This window comes from Thamnophis sirtalis, unplaced genomic scaffold (genome assembly GCF_051295495.1).
Source record: "Thamnophis sirtalis isolate CommonGarterSnake01/CBP01778 unplaced genomic scaffold, rThaSir2_p1.2 scaffold_11, whole genome shotgun sequence".
In the NCBI taxonomy this organism is placed as follows: Eukaryota; Metazoa; Chordata; class Lepidosauria; order Squamata; family Natricidae; genus Thamnophis; species Thamnophis sirtalis.
The window spans coordinates 56,735,672-56,755,176 of record NW_028261391.1 but is presented as its reverse complement, the minus strand read 5'-3'; the positions used below and the strand labels follow the sequence as shown (position 1 = coordinate 56,755,176).

The window sequence follows — 19,505 nt, the reverse complement described above, 5'->3', positions numbered from 1 at the left end:
TCACAGACAATGCTCTTAATCACAGTTTATTAAAATCTTAAATTTTCTGTGTTTGTGTGAGATTTTTTTACACAATGTTTATGCATTGTATCATGAACTTTATGCTGGATTTACACAATGTGCTAAGCTGAATTGTAGTTGGCAAATGTATTGTGAGAACACAGCCAGTGAATCAGACCGTGGATCTATTTAGCCAGCTCTGTTGACAGTGATTAGTTTTCAGGCTGGAGTTTTTCCAGCTCTACTTCCTGCATTTCGATCTTCTGTATTCTGCCACTGAACTGTAACTCCTTTAGTAGCTGCTGTGAGGAAAATATATTGCTTCTGACAGTGTTTTCATACATAGACTCCATTTGTTTATTCTGGCGCACATAAGCATTTATGCACAAGCATTACATTAGAGGTAGTCCTCACTTAATTACCCTAAATTGACATTGGAATTTCTGTCGCTAAGCAAAGAGGTCATGTGACCTCATCACTTAGTAGCAACAGTTTATTGAATCTCATATTTCTTCTGCCCTGCTGCACTTGCCTCTGTTTCAACTCACTGTATTGCACCATCCTGCTGTCTGCCTTCTGCTGGGCATCCCTCAGTGTCCTGCACTCTCCTATCCTTGCCCAGCTGTCCTCCATTTTCTTTTTCTTCCTGCTGCTCCTTAGGCATGCCTGGCTTGGTGCTTTGCCTGGTTTTGTGTCCTCATGAAGATGTCACGTGGCCAGCAGCTGCCTTGTGAAGGTTGGGCATGCCTTGACAGCAATGGGAGATAGACAGCAGGACAGCAAGGGCAGCGAAGGTCACAGTGGCCGAAAGAGAAGATAAGGGAATGAGATAGCCGGAAAGGGGGGGGGATGGAAACACATCCTGTAAATGCAATCATGTGACTACAGCCATAACTTTGAAGACTGATCTCAAATATTATTTGTTCAGTGCCCTTGTAACTGTGAACAAATGGTCATTAATTAAGAACTACCAGTATCTGTTCTTTGATCTTAAGAACATTTACATCAATTACGCTGAGTGAATGCTAACCTACCAAATCTCTAAGCAAACATTCTTTCTGGCCCTTGCCCCTTTGGTGTCAATGCATACTTATCAGACAATATGAAATTTGAGCTAATACTATGCTTTAACTAATATTATGCTACCCTATATTTGAGGTTATGTTATATTCAGTATATGTGATCAGATAATGCATCTATAAACTTGATTTATTTAATGTATTATAAATAATGTGCAGTCATCTGTTCAGTGTTTAAGAAACTGTGTTGGCCAAAAATCAAGAACTATTTCCTATAATATTTTAAAACAGTATTTTGCGAGAGAACACTCTTTCCTAACATACCCTTATTTTGATTTCTGTCCAAGATGACACACCACATTAGAGTGCTGTTGACAGAATTATCCTGGATACCAAAATCAGGTGATCTCAGCCTTATGTCTTTGTTACATTGGCTCAGTTATGCTTTTGTTCAGGGCTGTCTCCACCCTTTGCCCCATATTCCAGTCAATACTTTTTTTTTCATTAAACTGATCAACGTACAAAATGCAAATCAAAATAAAAATAGTGGGAAAATGAGGGAGGAAAGGGGGGAAATAAAAGTTTAGGGCAGTGATTCCCAAACTTAGCAACTTTAAGACTTGTGGACTTCAACTCCCAGAATTCTCCAGCCAGCTCTGATTGGTTAAGATGTCTGACAGCTCCCTATAAAAGGGCTGCTGCCAGACAGAGTTTTTGCTGGATTGTACATAGTGTTGACTAATAAAGAGCTGTTGTTACTATTAGCCTAAGCCTGCCTCATCCATTCACCTGATCTAACACTTGGATTCTTGCTCTGCTATCCAATATTCATACAAGGCTGTACTCTTACCTAAGATGAGTTTTACATTTTACAACCTATGACTAGAATTGAGCCCAAAATTTCTGTTGCTAACTGAGACATTTTTAAAGTTAGTTTTGCCCCATTTTATGAACTTGTCATAGTTGACAAGAATCACTGCAGTTGTTAAGTTAGTAACACGGCTGTTAAGTGAATCTAGCCTCCCCATTGACTTTCTTGTCAGAAGATTGCAAAAGGGGATCACATGTTGCCAAGTGCCTGAATTTTGTCACATGACATGTGGATGCTGCAACAGATATAGGTGTGAAAAATGGCCATAGTCACTCTTTTCAGTGCCTTTCTAACTTTGAACCGTCATTAAATGAACTGTTTTAAGTCAAGGACTACATATATTCTATATCTCGTTTCATGCTTTACTACTCCTTTCTTTATCTTTAGAACTTATATATGCTTCTGTATTTTCCTATAGTTTTCTTATAGCATTCTAACTGTTTCTTAAATAAGAAGTGAAAACTTTCAATACCTTCCTTGGGTCAGTGTGCCCTCTTAATCACAAAGTTCAGTGTTAATCAGACCAAGTATTACTTTTAAATTTAGCACAAGCATTACACATTATGATCTTGTGTAATGGAGAGAAAACTGTAACTTACTTTATTCTTTCCAATATATGATCTGTGGATATGTGCTGTTTCAGGGAGAATATTGTAAGTTATTGATGTATATTCAAGCATACTTTTGAGATGTAATTAGGCATTGTCTCTTCCAGGCCTAACTGGAGGGTCATCCAAGCTTGTTATTAATATGATTTTGTTTGCACCTATTTGTAGCAAGGGTCAAAAAGTATCCATCATGATGGTTGGACCATAGAGCTAAATAATATCTGAGAATATATACACTCATGAATGAAGGCAAATATATGTGTCCCAGGATAATATTGCCAGATCAGCATGAAAGCTAGCAGACTAAATAAATTAGTGTACAAAAAAGCATAATTGGGGAAAATATTTGCACACAGTGTGAACACTAAATAAAGTTGTAAGATATAGATTAAAATATAAATTGAGTTGGAAACCAAGTGGAACAAGCAGCTTATGGCAAAAGTTATTTCCTCTTCCATGTCCATAGTTAGTAAATCCTATTTTACAGTTGTTCATATTTAGCACTTAATTTTCAATCCAACAAATTATATATTTTTTGCAAGAATTAAGTTATTTTTTTCTTTACTATTTTGGATAAATTGTTTTACCAGAAACTCTTCCTCATGGTGCAAAACCCTTGTTTCTTCTGCCTTTTAACTTTTAATTGGAATGTAGAATTGATACACCAGTTTGACCTGTTTTCTTTTCCGGAGTAGTTCGGAGCATTTTTTTAAAAAACATATCCTCAAGAGTGTAACTAGATAATTAAAAGATTCTAGATAGATACAAATTTAAAAGTAATTAGAACCTACTTAAATTTCCCAGAAGACAATGTTGTAAAATTAATTTTACCAAAATAATTATTTAAGTTGTACCTCATGTCTAGATCCAAATTCTATAGTTGCTCCCTAGTTACAATTGATTATATGTAAAGAAAGTTGGTGGTAGCTTTTTTCACGTCCCTTATCTTTTTTCTCTCTGTTTACTGTGTATTCCCAATAAAAATTGCATTACTACTCTGTCCTACATACTATAACTAAATAATAAACAGTAGTGTGTTGTTATTAAAGGAACAGTATGTTGGCCTTAAAATTTTAGGTATAATATATCATGTTGAAGAAATCATTTCTTTCTTTGTCTTTCTTTTTTTTAATGAAATGTATGGGATTAGATTTTGATAAGAGTCCAATACTGTCAATCCTTTGATTTATAACAGATCAGAAAAGGCACTCCACAAGAAATACTTGAACTCAAGTACTCAACTTTATTGATACAGTTCTAGTAAAAGAATGTAGTGTTTCCCTTTAATTCATTCTTATACTCAAAAGAGTCATTTTAAGTTTCTTTTCAATGACTTCTTTTTTCCCAGACTTCATTCATGTTTTTTTAAACTGGCATATTCTTCCTCCAATGTCATGTCTGAGGATCTGTACAAGTACCATGTAACCAAAAGTACCAGGATCACTGCATTGAAGCCTTAAAGAGAAGTAAGGAACTGTAATCCTTAAACGTCAGTGTTCAAGCCAAGACATCTAGATAATGGGGCCAAAATGTTAAGGTTCACACCACATTTGGAGTTTTGAGAACATATTTTGCACATTTTAACAAAATGGTTTTTTAAAAAAACTTTTTTTCTGAGAACTGGAAAACTCAATCACAATGTTGGCAGGTATAAGATTTGAAGCTTGCAAGGAAGAAACTTAACATTCACTGGAACTAGTGTGTAGATGTGAGTAGGAAAGAATGCCCAAAGTCTTTCTATTGTACTACAAAAGTAGGGGGAAATGGTCTTAAGTTAACTTCAGGATTTTACACACACACACACACCCCTAAACACACACATACATATGTACAAAGACATATTTTGGGATTCTTTAAGTAAAATAGAAGTATTACAATAAATGTTATGTTTCATTTATATTTGTACGTGAGAGTGTATGTTCAGCATCACTTTCTGACTAAGTTCTGGGGACTGAATAAAAAAGATGTTTGCAGCTATGTGTGGTATGTGACCCATGAATTGCCCATCCTTGGCTAGTAGAACTGATTTAAATGCTTCAAATTTCCTGGTGATGATTTCTCAGCAGTAGTATACTGCAACTGGGACCAGAGGTACAAGTGAGTTTGACAAACTTAAGCTCTTGTCTAATTTGTCATGAAGTCTCACAGGCTTGATTTGGGCACTTAATATTTGGAATTGTAAGGTGCCTACTTAGTTGAGTTGTGCGGTTATAAAATTTGAATGAATTAATGAATAAATAAATAAATAAGTGCTGCATTTTAAATCTCTGAATTTTTTTAATGCCTTAGTTTGCTTTCATGACCTCTGTATTCCCATTGCATCCAGCTGTATTAAATGTTTTGATGAAGAGAATATTGGAACAACTGTGACTAAATTGCAGGCCTAAGTAAGAGAACTTTAGTCTACAGTTAATAGTTAATAATAGTTAATAATAAGAGTATTTGTAGATGTAACCAATGTTACATTATGGAAGCTCAAATCACAGCAATGCTAATTGAAAAGTGGTAGAAATGAGATAAGAGTGTTTTGATAGAGAGTAGACATTAATTTTTACAAAATTGTTAGCTAAGGCTGTTTATAGAAGCATTTTTAAAATAAGAATTTGTTTATTATAATTATGTAGATTCTTTAATATTCCAAATGTTTTAGCAGTTATCAAATGTTCCTTTATTTCCATAACATATTTTAAAGAAAAAATTATACATTTTAAGAAGAAATTAGAAATTAGACAGCATTGGTCCAGAATGACATAAGGTCTCCTGTTCAAGCTAATAGAAGATTTTCAAGGTCCTTTCCAACGCTGTTATTTGGTGTTTTCTTCACTTAATCTTGACAGATGAATCAGGATGTGTTCTTAGTTTAAAATATGACATCTCTGAAATAGAACTTTCTAAAAGAGTTGCTTTGCATAAAGTAAATTTTGTGGTCATCTTTCATTTGAGCTATACATTCATATTCAGTTTCATCTCATTTCTTATCCTTTAACTTCTTTTTTGATCAATGATATTCTTAATTAGCAGCCCATATTTGGATTCTTGTAGTTGATGTTAGATGCATTGACTGATATTTCCATAATACTCTTCAGATAGTATTAATTGGAAAAAGGTGCCATCTTTTTTCTTCATCTTCCACATATCCAGTGGTCAGTATCCTTTTTTGGTTTGTTTGTTTGGGGTTGAGGTTTGAGGAGCCTCCTCTAACTCTCTGCTTTATAGTGTAATGATTTTGAAGTTACTTTTGATTTGAAATTATTTGCCTATTATACCTTTTGTTCTACATGTTATTACTTCTACTTATTATCACCCCAGTTCTGGCCTCACATTCTTCATTTACAATAAGTTGCTCTGTCCTCTAGCTCCCCAGTTCCATGGTTACTTTTGAATAAGAGATTGTAAATGCCTTGATACTACCTACCATTTCTACTAAAAGTTTATAAATTACTTTTTAGTTTGTAAATATATATTGTTCCATTTTAATTGCTGCAGATTAAATGATCAAATTTAAATATTTTCTTCTTTTTCCATGAAAAATTTCTCATGATTCATTTGAAACAAAATGTATCTAAATGTGTTCAGTCTACCTGCATAGTCTTTGTTCTTATCTATTTTGTTTATTTTGTTTTCTACATACTTTTCATTTATTCTGTAACTCCTATATGTGCAGTTCCATTGCAATGTAAGTAATCTCCCTTAGTTTATACATCTAATATTGACCTTCAAATGTATGCCCTTGTGCCTTCATATACCATCTTTCCCATTTATGACTGACACCATTAAGATTCTATTGGGTCTTCTTCCCACTGCCTCTGACTTAGCTACATGGCAAATCTGGATTCATGATTCTTATTATTTATATATTTGAAATGCTGAATAACTTTGAATAACATATATGTTAAGTTTGTTCTCTTTATGAGTCATCTGCTTTATATTCATTTGAAGAAATAAGTGTTTAGACATAGCCTTTTGTGTGTATGTGTGCGCGCACGTGCATGCTTTATGGTCAATGCTGTTTTCAGTGTCCTGGGGTGACCTTTTGACAAAATATAAAATTTTTAATCAAGCCCCCCCCCCCCCCGTCAATGGTGTCCCTCTTTACCAATCTGAAAATCTGGTATCTTAGCTACTGCACCAGACTGTCTGTGTTTATCAGTGTGTATGTCTGTGTATAAATAAATAAATAAATAAATATATATATATATATATATATATATATATATATATATATATATATATATATATATATCAATAATAGCAGTAGACTTATATACCGCTTCATAGGCCTTTCAGGCCTCTCTAAGCAGTTTACAGAGAGTCAGCATATTGCCCCCAACAATCTGGGTCCTCATTTTACCCACCTCGGAAGGATGGAAGGCTGAGTCAACCCTGAGCCGGTGAGATTTGAACCGCTGACCTGCTGATCTAGCAGTAGCCTGCAGTGCTGCATTTAACCACTGCGCCTCATATATATATATATATATATATATATATATATATATATATATATATATATATATATATATATATATATATATATATATATATATATATATATATATATATATATATATCAACACCAGAAGAGATTCTAAATCAGATATTTTTGCCATGTTTGTAAACCAAATAAAGACCATGAATGTATGTATTTTAGGCCTTCTGAATTGTTAAAAATATCCTTCAATATATCCAATGTTAAAATATTGTTTTCCATTCTGTAATAGTACATCAATTTTAAATATTCTTCACCTTTAATTGTGATCTTTAGTTTTTTCTTCTTCTCTAGTGTCCATCCTATCATATTTTTAAAGAGTTCAAAACAAAGCATTTTCCCACAGGAAATATAATTAATTTCAAACTCTTATTTCAAATCTCTTTGGATCCCCAATTGTTCAATTGTGAGATGGGCAGAATATAAATTTAATAATAAATAAAAATAATCTGCAACTTTCCAAAATCAACATTATTATATCCCTTTTGCTGTTTATACAAAAAAATTTTTTTTTAAGTTCATAAACTTGTATTTAAAAGTTCCTTTGCTATGAATAGAAGAAAACTCAACAAGTGTTGTAGAACTTATTGACACATAGGTTCTCAATCGCTGGAAAGCAATTAACAAGCAAATTTTGAAAATTATTAGCAAAGGAAATATACAAGCCCAATGTCCATAAGGCACCAACCATGATTTGGATGAAAGTGATCTTTCCTCGTCTCCTAGAGCAGTGTTTTTCAACCACTGTGCCGTGGCACACTAGTGTGCCGTGGCATAGTGTAAGGTGTGCCGTGGGAAAAACACTTTATATATAGTCAATATAGGCACAGAGTTAAATTTTTTTAACATTTTCTAATGGTGGTGTGCCTCGTGATTTTTTTCATGAAAAAAGTGTGCCTTTGCACAAAAAAGGTTGAAAAACACTGTTAGAGCACTAAACCTGCTAGAAACTACTTGGAATCTCCTTGCAAGGAGCAACTGTGTAGAGCATTTTTGGGTGATCTCAAGTCCACTCCTTGTCTGGAGAAAAATTAAATTAAATTAAAAGAGCCAGTCAATTCACTGCAGATGTTGTTTCCGCTTCATTTTGCCACATTGACATTTCTGCTTTTAGTGGTGTTATCTTCAGTTCGTTTTTCCTTCCTAGAAATCCCTACATTCTGTTTGCTTTCTTATCTACCAGATTTGTTATTGCACAATAATTGAAAACTAAAACATAACTGACTCATTGAAGAATATTTTTTAAAATGTGAGATTGTTTTAGCCGGCAAATGAAATAAATGCTTGGGGATACTCTGTAAAGGATATTGTCTACATAAATTTCCTCTGCAATAAAAGGGTAAATATACACAAATATAGTCATCATTTATTTCCTATATGAATCATGTTTTTAATACAGATTATTAAGTGAGAACAAGTTTGGTGTAGTGATTAAAGGCTTTGGGTAAGAAATCATAAGATTTTGAGTTTTAATCCTGCTTTGGGCTGGAAGCCAGCTGGATGACTTTGGGCAGTCGCTATGACACAGCCCTAGGAAGAAGACCATGGCAGCCCCCTTCCAAAAATGTTTCCCCAAAAATGACATGGCTTGACTTGACAAGACTAACTTGAAATTGCACATTTGTTGTGTACACACTCAAAACATTGGTATAAACAATAGCAATTCTAACAAGAATATAAAATATGGTTTTTCAAAAATGTCTTGTTTCTTCCAGATAAAATAAATACAAACTAGATGTAATTTTTACTGGTCAAAGAATTAGGGTAGGTTTCTCTCCTCTATTTATCAGTTGTAAATTGAGACAGACTAGAAGACACAATTATTCTTGGCATTCATTGCTCATGTCGCTAGAAATGATCACCATTTTATTGACATAGTCCAGCTTGAGTCATATATGCTGAATGTTCTGTTTAAATTTAATTTGAAGCTTTATATTATACTTGTGCCACTTTCATGGGATTAAATTCAAATATTGAATCCAACTTCATTATGAAAATGAATAAACATGTGGTATAGTAGCATTTGATCAAATGTAATGTATTTTGTGATAACAGAATGGGCTATCTGGAATACAGGTAGTTTCTCAACTTAGAATAGTTTATTTAGTGACTATTCAAAGTTACAACAGCATTGAAAAAAAATGACTTATGACTGTTTTTCACACTTATGATTGTTGCAGTATCCCCATGGTCACACGATTCAGACTCCTATTTATGACGGTTGCGGTGTCCTGGGATCACGTGATCAGTTTTTACAACCTTCTGACAAGCAAAGTCAATGGGAAAGCCAGATTTATTTCACATACATGTTAGTAACTTAACAGCTGTAGTGATTCACTTAACAACTGTGACAAGAAAGGTCATAAAATGGAGCAAAATTCACTTAACAACTGTCTTGCTTAGCAGCAGAAATTTTGGCCTCAGTTGTGGTTGTAAGTCAAGTACTACCTGTGTTAGAAGTATTCATAAGGACTTGTTTATAGTAATGTCATTGCCTTGCCTATTGGCTGTTCTTCCCAGTTATCGCATAGAAGATCCTGTGCTTGAGAAGCTCCACTGATAATCACCAGCAGGTGCTTATTTATTTCCCATTTAAACATACCAGTTAGATTCCGAGATATGGACTGTTTTCTTGTGTTCTTGCTCATTGGAGAGAAGAATAGGCATATCAGGCTAACAGGTTTTAATTGTGATATTGACACAAATAAAACGTACAAACTGTTTGATCTGGTGTGTGCCTTGTATAAATACTGGGAGCTGCTAGACTTTCTATCTATACTCTGTAGAAGAGTCATTCGCCTGTTTCAGTTTTCATATTCTCTTATCATGTTGTTAAAGATCTTTAGTTAGAGGACAATCTGAAATTCAAGGTAGTCGTGGCCTGACCTTGATAGCTATTAATATTTATCAGCATGGGATATTAATTAGCAAACATTCCAAAAAATTCAAGGTACACAAGAAAAGAAAAGAAAAGGAAAAATACGAGAGATGTCAAGTGTGCTTCTTCTCAATATGGATGTTATGGTTTGCTTCAACAGTAAGTAAAATAGTAAAGAATATCTGCTTATTTGAAGACCCAGATTGTTGGGGGCAGTAGTCTGACTGTCTACCATAGAGAGGGCTGTAAAGCGGTATATAAGTGCTATTGCTATTTGTTTTTTAAAAATTAGAGGCTAATGTTTTAGGTCTAGGACAGTGTTTCTCAACCTTGGCAACTTGAAGATGTCTGGACTTCAACTCCCAGAATTCCCCAGCCAGCGAATGCTGGCTGGGGAATTCTAGGAGTTGAAGTCCGGACATCTTCAAGTTGCCAAGGTTGAGAAACACTGGTCTAGGAAGTGACTATGAGTTTGGTAAGTAATTATAGTCTTCCTGCAAATAGGATCAATTAATTATTTTCATTCATTTAATTTCCTTTTAATCTTTGCTGTCCCTGAATAATGCAGACATATTTCAGGTACTTGCTCTTTTGTTTAGTTTTCTCTAATCCACTCCATCAGTGCAAACATTGGTGTGAAAGAAATAAGGATGATTAAGCTAATGAACACTAAGTACATTTGACTTTAAAAGACAGTGAGAATTAATAGGAGAAGGGAACATTCAGGGCCATTTCAGGAGGACGGTCTAGAAGAGCTAGTTTCACTAGTACTAAATCTCTATAAAATATTTTTGGTGACCAGTTTTTGTTTATAAGACAGAAATGAAAGTAGTTTTAAGCCTATAGCAAATTCTTTTATATTGCAGCTATGAAATAATAATGATAAATATAAGTTATCTATGTAATTTATATTAAACAAAAATTCTCCCAGATCCAAAGCATTGATTCCAATCAACTTTTGGAAGTTCTTATTTAAGAAATAAATTTCTACAATAAACAGTTTATTCTAAATCATATGTTGGCATTGGCACTTGGGAAATGAAAATAAAAATAAATAAAAATAAAAATGTGGAAAACTGTCTTGTAGTAAGTGAAACTGGAGCTAGTCTAGCGTAATATTATCAATTCACTGGCAATCGCAGAGATGTTTTTCTAATTCTGCTTGGAGATGTTAGGAATTGAATCTGAGGTCTTCTCCTTGCAAAGCATGTTTTGCCTGTCGCGTGGCTACACTTTGCACTTTCTTTGCACTTTCTTTTTGTACTGTGCCACATTGAGTGCTTTTGTCCTTGGGGATTAATTGATTGATTATGTGCCATCAGATTAGCGTCAACTTTTAGGGACCAAATAAATGCATTTTCTTAATGGTGATCTGTCATAACCTGTTTATCCAGGACCTCCAGTAATACACCAATCACCACTGTAATTGAGACCATCCACCTTGCTGCTGTTCATTTTTTTCTTTTTCCTTTTGTAGCATAACAATAACTGATGGTATGAAAGGTAGAAATATAGAGGCAAGCATTTCTTTTTTTATTCAAGCTCAAATATTTGAATGTTGTTGTTTGGCTGATTCAGTGATTTTCCTGAGAATACCAGGGATACTCAAGAAAGGAAACCAATAGATCATCAAAAAAAGGTCAAGCTAGAGTTCTCACTTGAAACGAAAATGACTAGATTGTCCTACTTCAAGCACATTATGTAAATACCCAGATTTCTCAAAAAAAACACCACCCTTAATCCTGGGAAATTATATAATAAATAATAATAAATATTAGCATTTGGCCTTGGCAGTACATGAGAAATTACAAAGGAATTGGCATTTCTATCTTTCTTATGAACTATTGTTATGCCAGAGATGAACTTTTTGACAAGATATTATATAATTTCTCCACTTTACCTTTATAAAACATCAACAAAATAGATGGAATTATCTATCTATGTATTTCTATGAAGTCGAAGATGGAATTAGACTGTCTAATAAATCTCTCCTGTAACAAGTTCATTAAAGAACTTTCCCTCCCTTATTCATTGTTCTACAAATTCATCGTTATTTCCTAACCATTACTAATAATTGAATTATGATTGGAATTAGTTACCTAGAAATGTCTATGAATTTGCACTTTGCTTAAATCCAGTTAAAACAGGTGAATTGAAAACACACCATTATTTTCTGAAGTTAATATGAGCATGCGAAGTGCAGTGACTAGAATGATAATGGGATGTGACTTGGATGTGAAATTGGTAGCAGACATTGAAACACATTATTTACATAAAGCTGGGTTGCAAAACATCCATAATGACTTTTCTGTATAATGGTAATAGCTGAAAAAGATAATTATATTTTTTGTTTTTATTTGATAATCTGATAAACTTCATAACTAATATCAAACCGTCAGGCTTTGTCCAAACCAGTACTAAAATTAGAAACTTCACAAATAATGAATCTAGGAGATAGCTCTTCATATGCTAATTTTTATTGCAAGAAGCACTGTTAATAAAGAAATTCAACAGAGGGTTTAAGATGCAAGCCTTGCAATCTTAAATGTCTTTCTCTTGTGTGCATTTTGCAGTGGACTAAGAGAGTCCCACTTTTGGTTGGCAAACAAGGTTGACCCTTGTGAATTGTTATTGTGATGGACCAATCAGGTCTTGGGTACCTTTCTTCCAAACTTGCCTGATCTATCCTTCACAAATCCCCTTACCATTGCTTAAAGTCCAGGATCAACTGGCCTTCCTAGTGCTTATGTTGCAACCTGCAAAAATCTCCCTCCTTCTATAGGTGCTCTGAGTCAGAATGCAGGATGACTAAGGTAAGATTTGTAAAGAGTAAAATGCTTTCTATTCTTTTAGCATCGAAGTATATGGGAGCAGCAGCACACCCTGCTTGACATGGCCACTCCTCCCTTATTCTGAACACTTGCCAAGTGGTTGAGAGAGAAGAGCCAGAAGGAGAACAGCCACTTCAAGGGAATAGTTGTTCTTTTCTGTACTTGGAGAAAATTGTAGCTTTTTTATGTTGGGGAAATATTGCAGCTGGAGAAAACAAATGGCGTTACAAATACACCACAGTTCTGCAAGCAGCCAAGGTCTGTCCTGAGCAGCTCTGCTATGTAAACGGCTTTCGATCTGGCATATTATTTGTATTGTATCCAGGATGTTGTTTTTCAAGGAGGAAGCTGATTAGGAAAGTTTTGCTAGACTGACGAGAGCATACGAGTTGTTCTGTCACTAAACTATTAGTATCCGGTGTATAGAAAGAAAATGCTGTTGTTTAAAAATGGAGATCTGGTTTCCATATGGCATAGCCTTATCAGGATAAGATAGGGAGATAGAAAGACAGATAAAAGGTAGATTGAACTTGAAAATTATGCTGTTGGATAACTAAGAAAGACAAGCAATTAGCTTGATAAATTTTCTTTTGCACCAATTTGTTGCTGAAGGAATTGTGTATTTTTTCAGGACATATTGAAGCTATAGTTGAAAAAGAAATCCACTCTGTGCTTATTTAAATATGGATCACCTACATAAAGAGATTGACATGTCTTGTTTGCTTTAATGCACTAATCAATCTGTTTAGCAAAACCAGGAGGAATTTTCTGCACTTACTGTAGTTTAAAGATAGTACAAATTGCATATATTTTTGCAGGCTGTGTATTGGCTCTGTATATAGTTTCACTTTGCTTATGAATTTATAAATTAACCAGTGCTCAGTTTAAAACATCAGTTTCCAGGAATGCTTTTTTAAAATGTGTGGGTTTAGGGAGACAAGGATAATAAAAATAGAAATGCAATGTTCTGTATAAATCAGGATAAATGTTTATCCCCAGAGATACGAATTCTTGCCTTGGTAGTGTTGGTATGGGATTTTTATTGTATAGATCATGGAGATTTGTATGATGATACTTGGACAGATTGTTTCTGAGGAACAGGTGTGTCCAACCTGTTCTTTTTCTCTCTTTAATGTCCTGTTGAGAAATGCATTTGTTTAGGCATGATGTTGATGATGACAATCACTTGACATGTATATGCTTGTTAGAGAAATGCCTACCGCAGCCTTTGTAAGTGGCAAGTTTGGAAAGAATCTTTACTGGTAAATTGTGTAACTGTGATATCTTTGACAAGATCTAAACCACATACAGGATCATATTAATTGAATTAAAAGGTTTTTTATTGAAACAGAACTAGCTAAACCAGTGTGTTGGCCTCATTATCCATAGACTGCCTTTAATGCAATATTATTAAAAGAATTATTGGCAGCTTTTATATAAACTCACCTTGTGTTGTCACATCTGATGGGGGTTGGTCCATACCATTGACACAATAATTGCTTTTAATTGAGGGTTCTCTTGTATTTTTTTAGTTGCATTGTCCTTAAAAACATTAATCTTATTTATTATCTACAATGCATATCAGTAATGTGTTGCAGTATAGATAAGTGCTAACACATGCACTACAAGCAGTCCTTGATTTGTTGTCTTTTGCTTACCTTCCCCCCTCCCACCTTTAGTGATGCATGTTCTTATGGATATATGAGTGGATACATGTGTGCTAGAATGTTATGAAATTAAAAATAGGCTTTATAACTTTAACTCCAGGGTCCAAAATTTGGTTGCTTTTGACTGAAATGGTCTAAAAAATATTATATTAATGTACAGGTGAAATATACTTCAGGCTTTATTTTCTCTTCTATGTGTAAAAGATGGTTAGCAATAGCAGTTAGCAATAGCAGTTAGACTTATATACCGCTTCATAGGGCTTTCAGCCCTCTCTAAGCGGTTTACAGAGTCAGCATATCGCCCCCACAGTCTGGGTCCTCATTTTACCCACCTCGGAAGGATGGAAGGCTGAGTCAACCTTGAGCCGGTGAGATTAGAACCGCTGAACTGCAGATAACAGTCAGCTGAAGTGGCCTGCAGTACTGCACCCTAACCACTGCACCACTTCGGCTCTATATTTCTTAAATTAGAGGGTTAGGAAAGAATGGTTTTTCTATAAGCTTGGTAAGATTTTTCTCAATGCGATCAAAGACAGGTTATTATTGTATTATATACTTTTTTAGGTTAATGCTTGCTGATAGTTTAAAAAACTAACTATGAGAATTTCATTATATTACATCTTCATAAATGTGAAATTGGTGTCACACACTTAGTTAATGGTAGTGATTGCCATTTTCTCCTAGGCGCTGCTTGGAGGGTCCAAGCATGGGTTAACGTCAGCTTGCTGCCCAAGGACTGAGTTCAAATCTTTGTGTAGCCACGCCTCCTGTACCCCACAGAGGCTCAGTTTTAAAAACTCAGTCGCTCTAAAAGGATGCAGTTGGGGAGTTCCAGTCCTTGAACAGCAAATTGGACTCTCCAAGCAGTTAGTGTAGCCTTTTTTCTTATTTTGGTGTTTAGCACATAGTGTTAGGATTTTTTATTTTTTCCTCTGGATGAAAGTTCACTCCTAATTGAAGCGCAAAACAGGTGCTTGGAGCCTTCTGCGACCACCGCAGTTGAGGCACCACCAGGAGGCTAGTCAGTGGCTACTGGTGAGCTCTTGGGACAGGTAGGTAGGTTAGGGAACCCCAAGATCGGTGTCAGTGGTCTAAATTTAGAACAGAGGCTCTACTGAGCTCTCCGAATTGCCGGCAGTCCCCTGGTGCACTCTGTAACTTGCGGTGGCCATTTTGGACAGAAAAAAAGCGGCACACTTTATTCTCAAGCTGTTTGCTTTACCGCAAATGTTTCCACAGCAGATCGCTGCTGGGAGGACTTCTTAATTTGGGATCTCGCTCTGGGGCTCCAGGCAGGTCCCCCCCCCCCCAGGAAGACTATTGAGAGCGGCTGCAAGGAGTTTGGCTTTCTCGGGCCATTCCTTGCTTTATCACAGTGCAGATCTGCAGCGCTTTGGGACTTCCATTTTTGGCGCCAAAAATATTGTTGACTGTTACTGATCCCTGCAAGGCCCCATTTTCCTCTGAACTTGGACTGAATTAAAGGGGCATACTTCCAATATTGCATTATTGGGGTGATTACAACTAAAGCTCTGATTGAGATAGAAGTGTGCCGTGGCCAGCAGGAACATGTCTGAAGCCAGGGATCAAGCTGAACCTCTAGCTAACAAATGCAGCAGGCCCAACCCTGCTGCTAAGGGGGACAGTGCAGGCTACCCTGCAAAAGGGAAACAGCCCCAAGCCAAGAAAGTCTCAACAGCTGCAGAAAGGTTGGCTGAAAAGAGACAGAAGAACCCTGGAGAGACAGTTTCAAAAGGCAGTTAGTGCCCAGGCACAATCTGCAAGCCAGGGAACCATCTCCACCACCAGTTTCTACAGACATTCCCTTGGTGGAGACTCCAGGGGAAGGCTCTCCATCTCTGGCAGACAAAGGGAATTTTGGATTTTCTCCCAACCCTTCCAGGGCTAACCCCAGATCTCCTGTTTCCTCTCTGGAAAAGGTACACATGGAAGAGGCTTGTTCTCTAATGGGGGAGGAGGCTCCTTCCACTGGCCCTAATTCTGGGGAGACTCCTGAGTTATCCCAAGCAATGCAGGAGATTGTTCAATGGGCAATATCACAGGGGATTGCTAATGGCATCCAACAACTTGGTTTATCCTGGCCCCTCCTGACCAAAGCCAAAGCCAGAGGGCAGAACTCTGGGATTCTCCCTCAATCCTCCGGGGTCTCCACTCCTGCTTCCTTAGCTGTCAGCGAGGTGTCTGATGAGGAGGAGGGTGGACAGGATGCCCCTGATCTGTTGGAGGACGAGAACCCGGCCCCCGATGCCCCCGCATTCTCTGGCTTATTTAAGCCTACAATGTTCAAGGCCATTCTGACCAAAGCTAGGGCTTCGTCCATTCAAATGGGACTTCCCACCCAATCAGATAAGAATACCACTGATCAGGGTAACAAGGAGACTATAGGACCAGGGGATCCAGGCGCAGGCCTCTTTAAGGAAATCACTCCCCCTCAGGAGTTGCAGGTTCCAGCGCCACAGCTGTTCCTGGATGTAATCCAGCATCAATGGGTTCAGCCTGGGTCAATGGCCAATCCTAGTGGGGTGGATAAAAAGCTCTATTCTATAGAGACCACCATGGAGGAACAATTGAAGCTTCCATAAGTGGATGACCCCATAGTGGCGCTAACTTCCAACTCGGTCCTCCCAGCAGACCTACTGGAAGGTCTGAAAGCGGAAGACAAAAAGGTGGAGAAGGCCTGTCATAAGACTCCCATGGCCACTGCATGGGCCATGAAGGCCTCCTCCTCCTCCACTTCCTATTTCAGCAGGGCAGCACTATTTTGGCTTCGCAAGCTGTTAGCCAACCTCCCTGCTGGGGATACTAGGTCACGCCAAGACGTAAACAAGATTATTGCAGCGGTCGAGTACTCAGCCGACGCTTCACTTAACGCCACCAAATTTTCATCAAGAGCTATGGCTTCTAATGTGACCACTCTATGCCTGCTGTGGCTGCGCCACTGGCAGGCAGATATGAAGGTTAAGTGAAATTGGCCTCGGCTCCCTTCAAGGGTGGCAAGTTATTTGGGGAGGCCTTGGATTCTGTCTTGATTGAATCCAAGGACAAACAAAAGATCTTACCGGTGGTCACCAAGAAACCGGACCGCAAAGGCCGTTCATATTTTCGTAGGCAGCCCTTTCGGAACAATGACTCCCCTACCACTTCGGGAAGTTTTACCAAATCCTATTCCCAATCACAGGACCTCACCCAGGATAGGGCTTCCTTTAGGGACAAATGCAGACAACAGGGAAATCGCAGGTCCTTTTGAGGTTTTTTTTCCAACTGCTCCTTTCACAGACCCAAGTGACCGTCACTGGTCGCCTTTCATCGGGGGTTGGCTACAGCTTTCCGCCGACCAGTGGGAAGAGAAAACGACGGAAGCTTGGATACTGAACACCATCCATCATGGCGTCACCTTAGACTTCCTTTCTCTTCCCCCTTGGTCCTTCATTCGTTGCCCCATCCCAAAGTCACCTCAAAAGCGACAAATGATGCAGGTGGAGATCCAGCACCTACTGGATATAGCAGCCATAGAGCAAGTGCCCCGGGGTCAGGAACGCAGGGGATTCTACTTGATCCTCTTTCTGGTTTCCAAAGCGTCGGGAGGGGTGAGAGCCATACTGGATCTCAAGAAACTCAACATCCACATAGCGTACAAGCGCTTCAAGATGCAATTGCTCCAGACCATCTTGGGTTGCATCAGGCAGGGCGACTTCCTGACTTCAATCGACCTGAAAAAAGTGTACCTGCATGTCCCCATTCATCCAGTGCATCGCAAGTTCTTGAGGTTCCAGTTGGCAAACCAGCATTATCAATACAAGGCTTTTCCCTTCAGCCTATCATCGGCCCCCAGGACTTTCACCAAACTCCTGGCTGCTGTCGCTGCACACCTCAGGACTCACCCAGTGAGGATCATTTGCTACCTGGACGACATCCTGTTAATGTCAGCGTCCAGACAGAGGGCGTGCCAGGATCTCAATGCCACCGTCCACGCACTACAGCAACATGGGTTCTCCGTCAATCTGGAGAAGAGCCATTTGGAGCCTACCTCCAGGATTCAACACCTGGGCACTGTGATCAACTCCAGAATCTGCAGGGTTTTCCTCATGCAGGAACGAAGGGACAGCATCCCAGCCCTTGCACGCCAGATCAGGAAATCCAGGTCAGTGCCTCTAGTGACTCTATCTCAGCTGCTGGGGAAGAACTTGCACGAGAACTTCAGTGGTTCCTCCTCCCCATACAGCGACGCAAAGCCAGCTACTCTCCTGAGAGTGGTTCGGTTGCTCGGGTGGTGGCAATCCTCGGCACTAGGGAAAGGGTCCCTCTTCAAGGAACCAGAGCGTCTGGTCATAACAACAGACACCAGCTTATACGGCTGGGGCACCCACCTACAGACTCATGTGACACAGGGCAGGTGGTCACAGGCGGAGCTCGCCCACAGCATAAACTGGCTGGAGCTCAGAGCCGCCAGACTTGCCCTGCGCCACTTCTGTTGATTCATCGAGGGCTGTCATGTCCTCATTCTGACAGACAACATCACCACCAAGGCTTACATCAATCATCAGGGCAGCATTCGATCAACGGCCCTGATGTCGGAGGCAGAGGCCTTGGGGCATTGGGCGGAATGCCTCCCTTGAGGGCAGACCACATCTCCGGGGAAGACAATGTGACAGCAGACTGGCTGAGCAGAACGACCATCAGCAACTCAGAGTGGCAGCTACATCCATCTCTGTTCCACCAGCTGACACAGAGATTCAGTCTGCCGGTTCTAGACCTGTTTGCCAGCCCCGAGAACGCTCAGCTCCCTTGGTTCATTTCAAGCTTCCGATGCCCTGTCACAGAGGGAACAGATGCTCTTTGGTGCTGTTGGCCCCCAGGATTGTTATACGCATTCCCGCCCCTCCCCTAATACCTCAAGTGATCAGGAAACCCTGCTGGAGTGGGCCGAGGTACTGCTCGTCGCTCCGCACTGGCCAAGTAGGTCCTGGTTCGCCGACCTTGAGTCTGTTGGTGACCAAGCATTGGCGCATTCCTCAGGATGATGGCCACCTGGGCCACTCAAGCACCTGTTGGGCGGCCACTTGGTCCTCGCTGTCTCTGTTCATTCGAAATTACAGACTGGACGCCTTTGCCTCGGCTGAGGCT

The 19,505-nt window shown here is 38.5% G+C and overlaps 1 protein-coding gene across 11 annotated transcripts in view; it reads left to right on the top strand.

Annotated features, from left to right (window-relative positions):
- Nucleotides 1-19,505, top strand: part of ABLIM1 (actin binding LIM protein 1) — a 203,895-nt gene that overhangs the window by 26,663 nt on the left and 157,727 nt on the right. For 10 of the 11 annotated variants that reach the window (XR_015698073.1, XR_015698078.1, XR_015698077.1 and 7 more), the window contains exon 1: nucleotides 12,818-12,951. The exons of the other annotated variant lie outside the window; for it this stretch is intronic. Coding sequence is in view for 2 of the 10 variants with exons in the window: in XM_087725860.1 (XP_087581986.1) it covers nucleotides 12,879-12,951 (73 nt within the window). In the remaining 8 variants the exon portion in view is untranslated. Of the gene's footprint in view, nucleotides 1-12,817; nucleotides 12,952-19,505 lie in introns of those variants that run through there. 11 annotated transcript variants of the gene reach the window in all.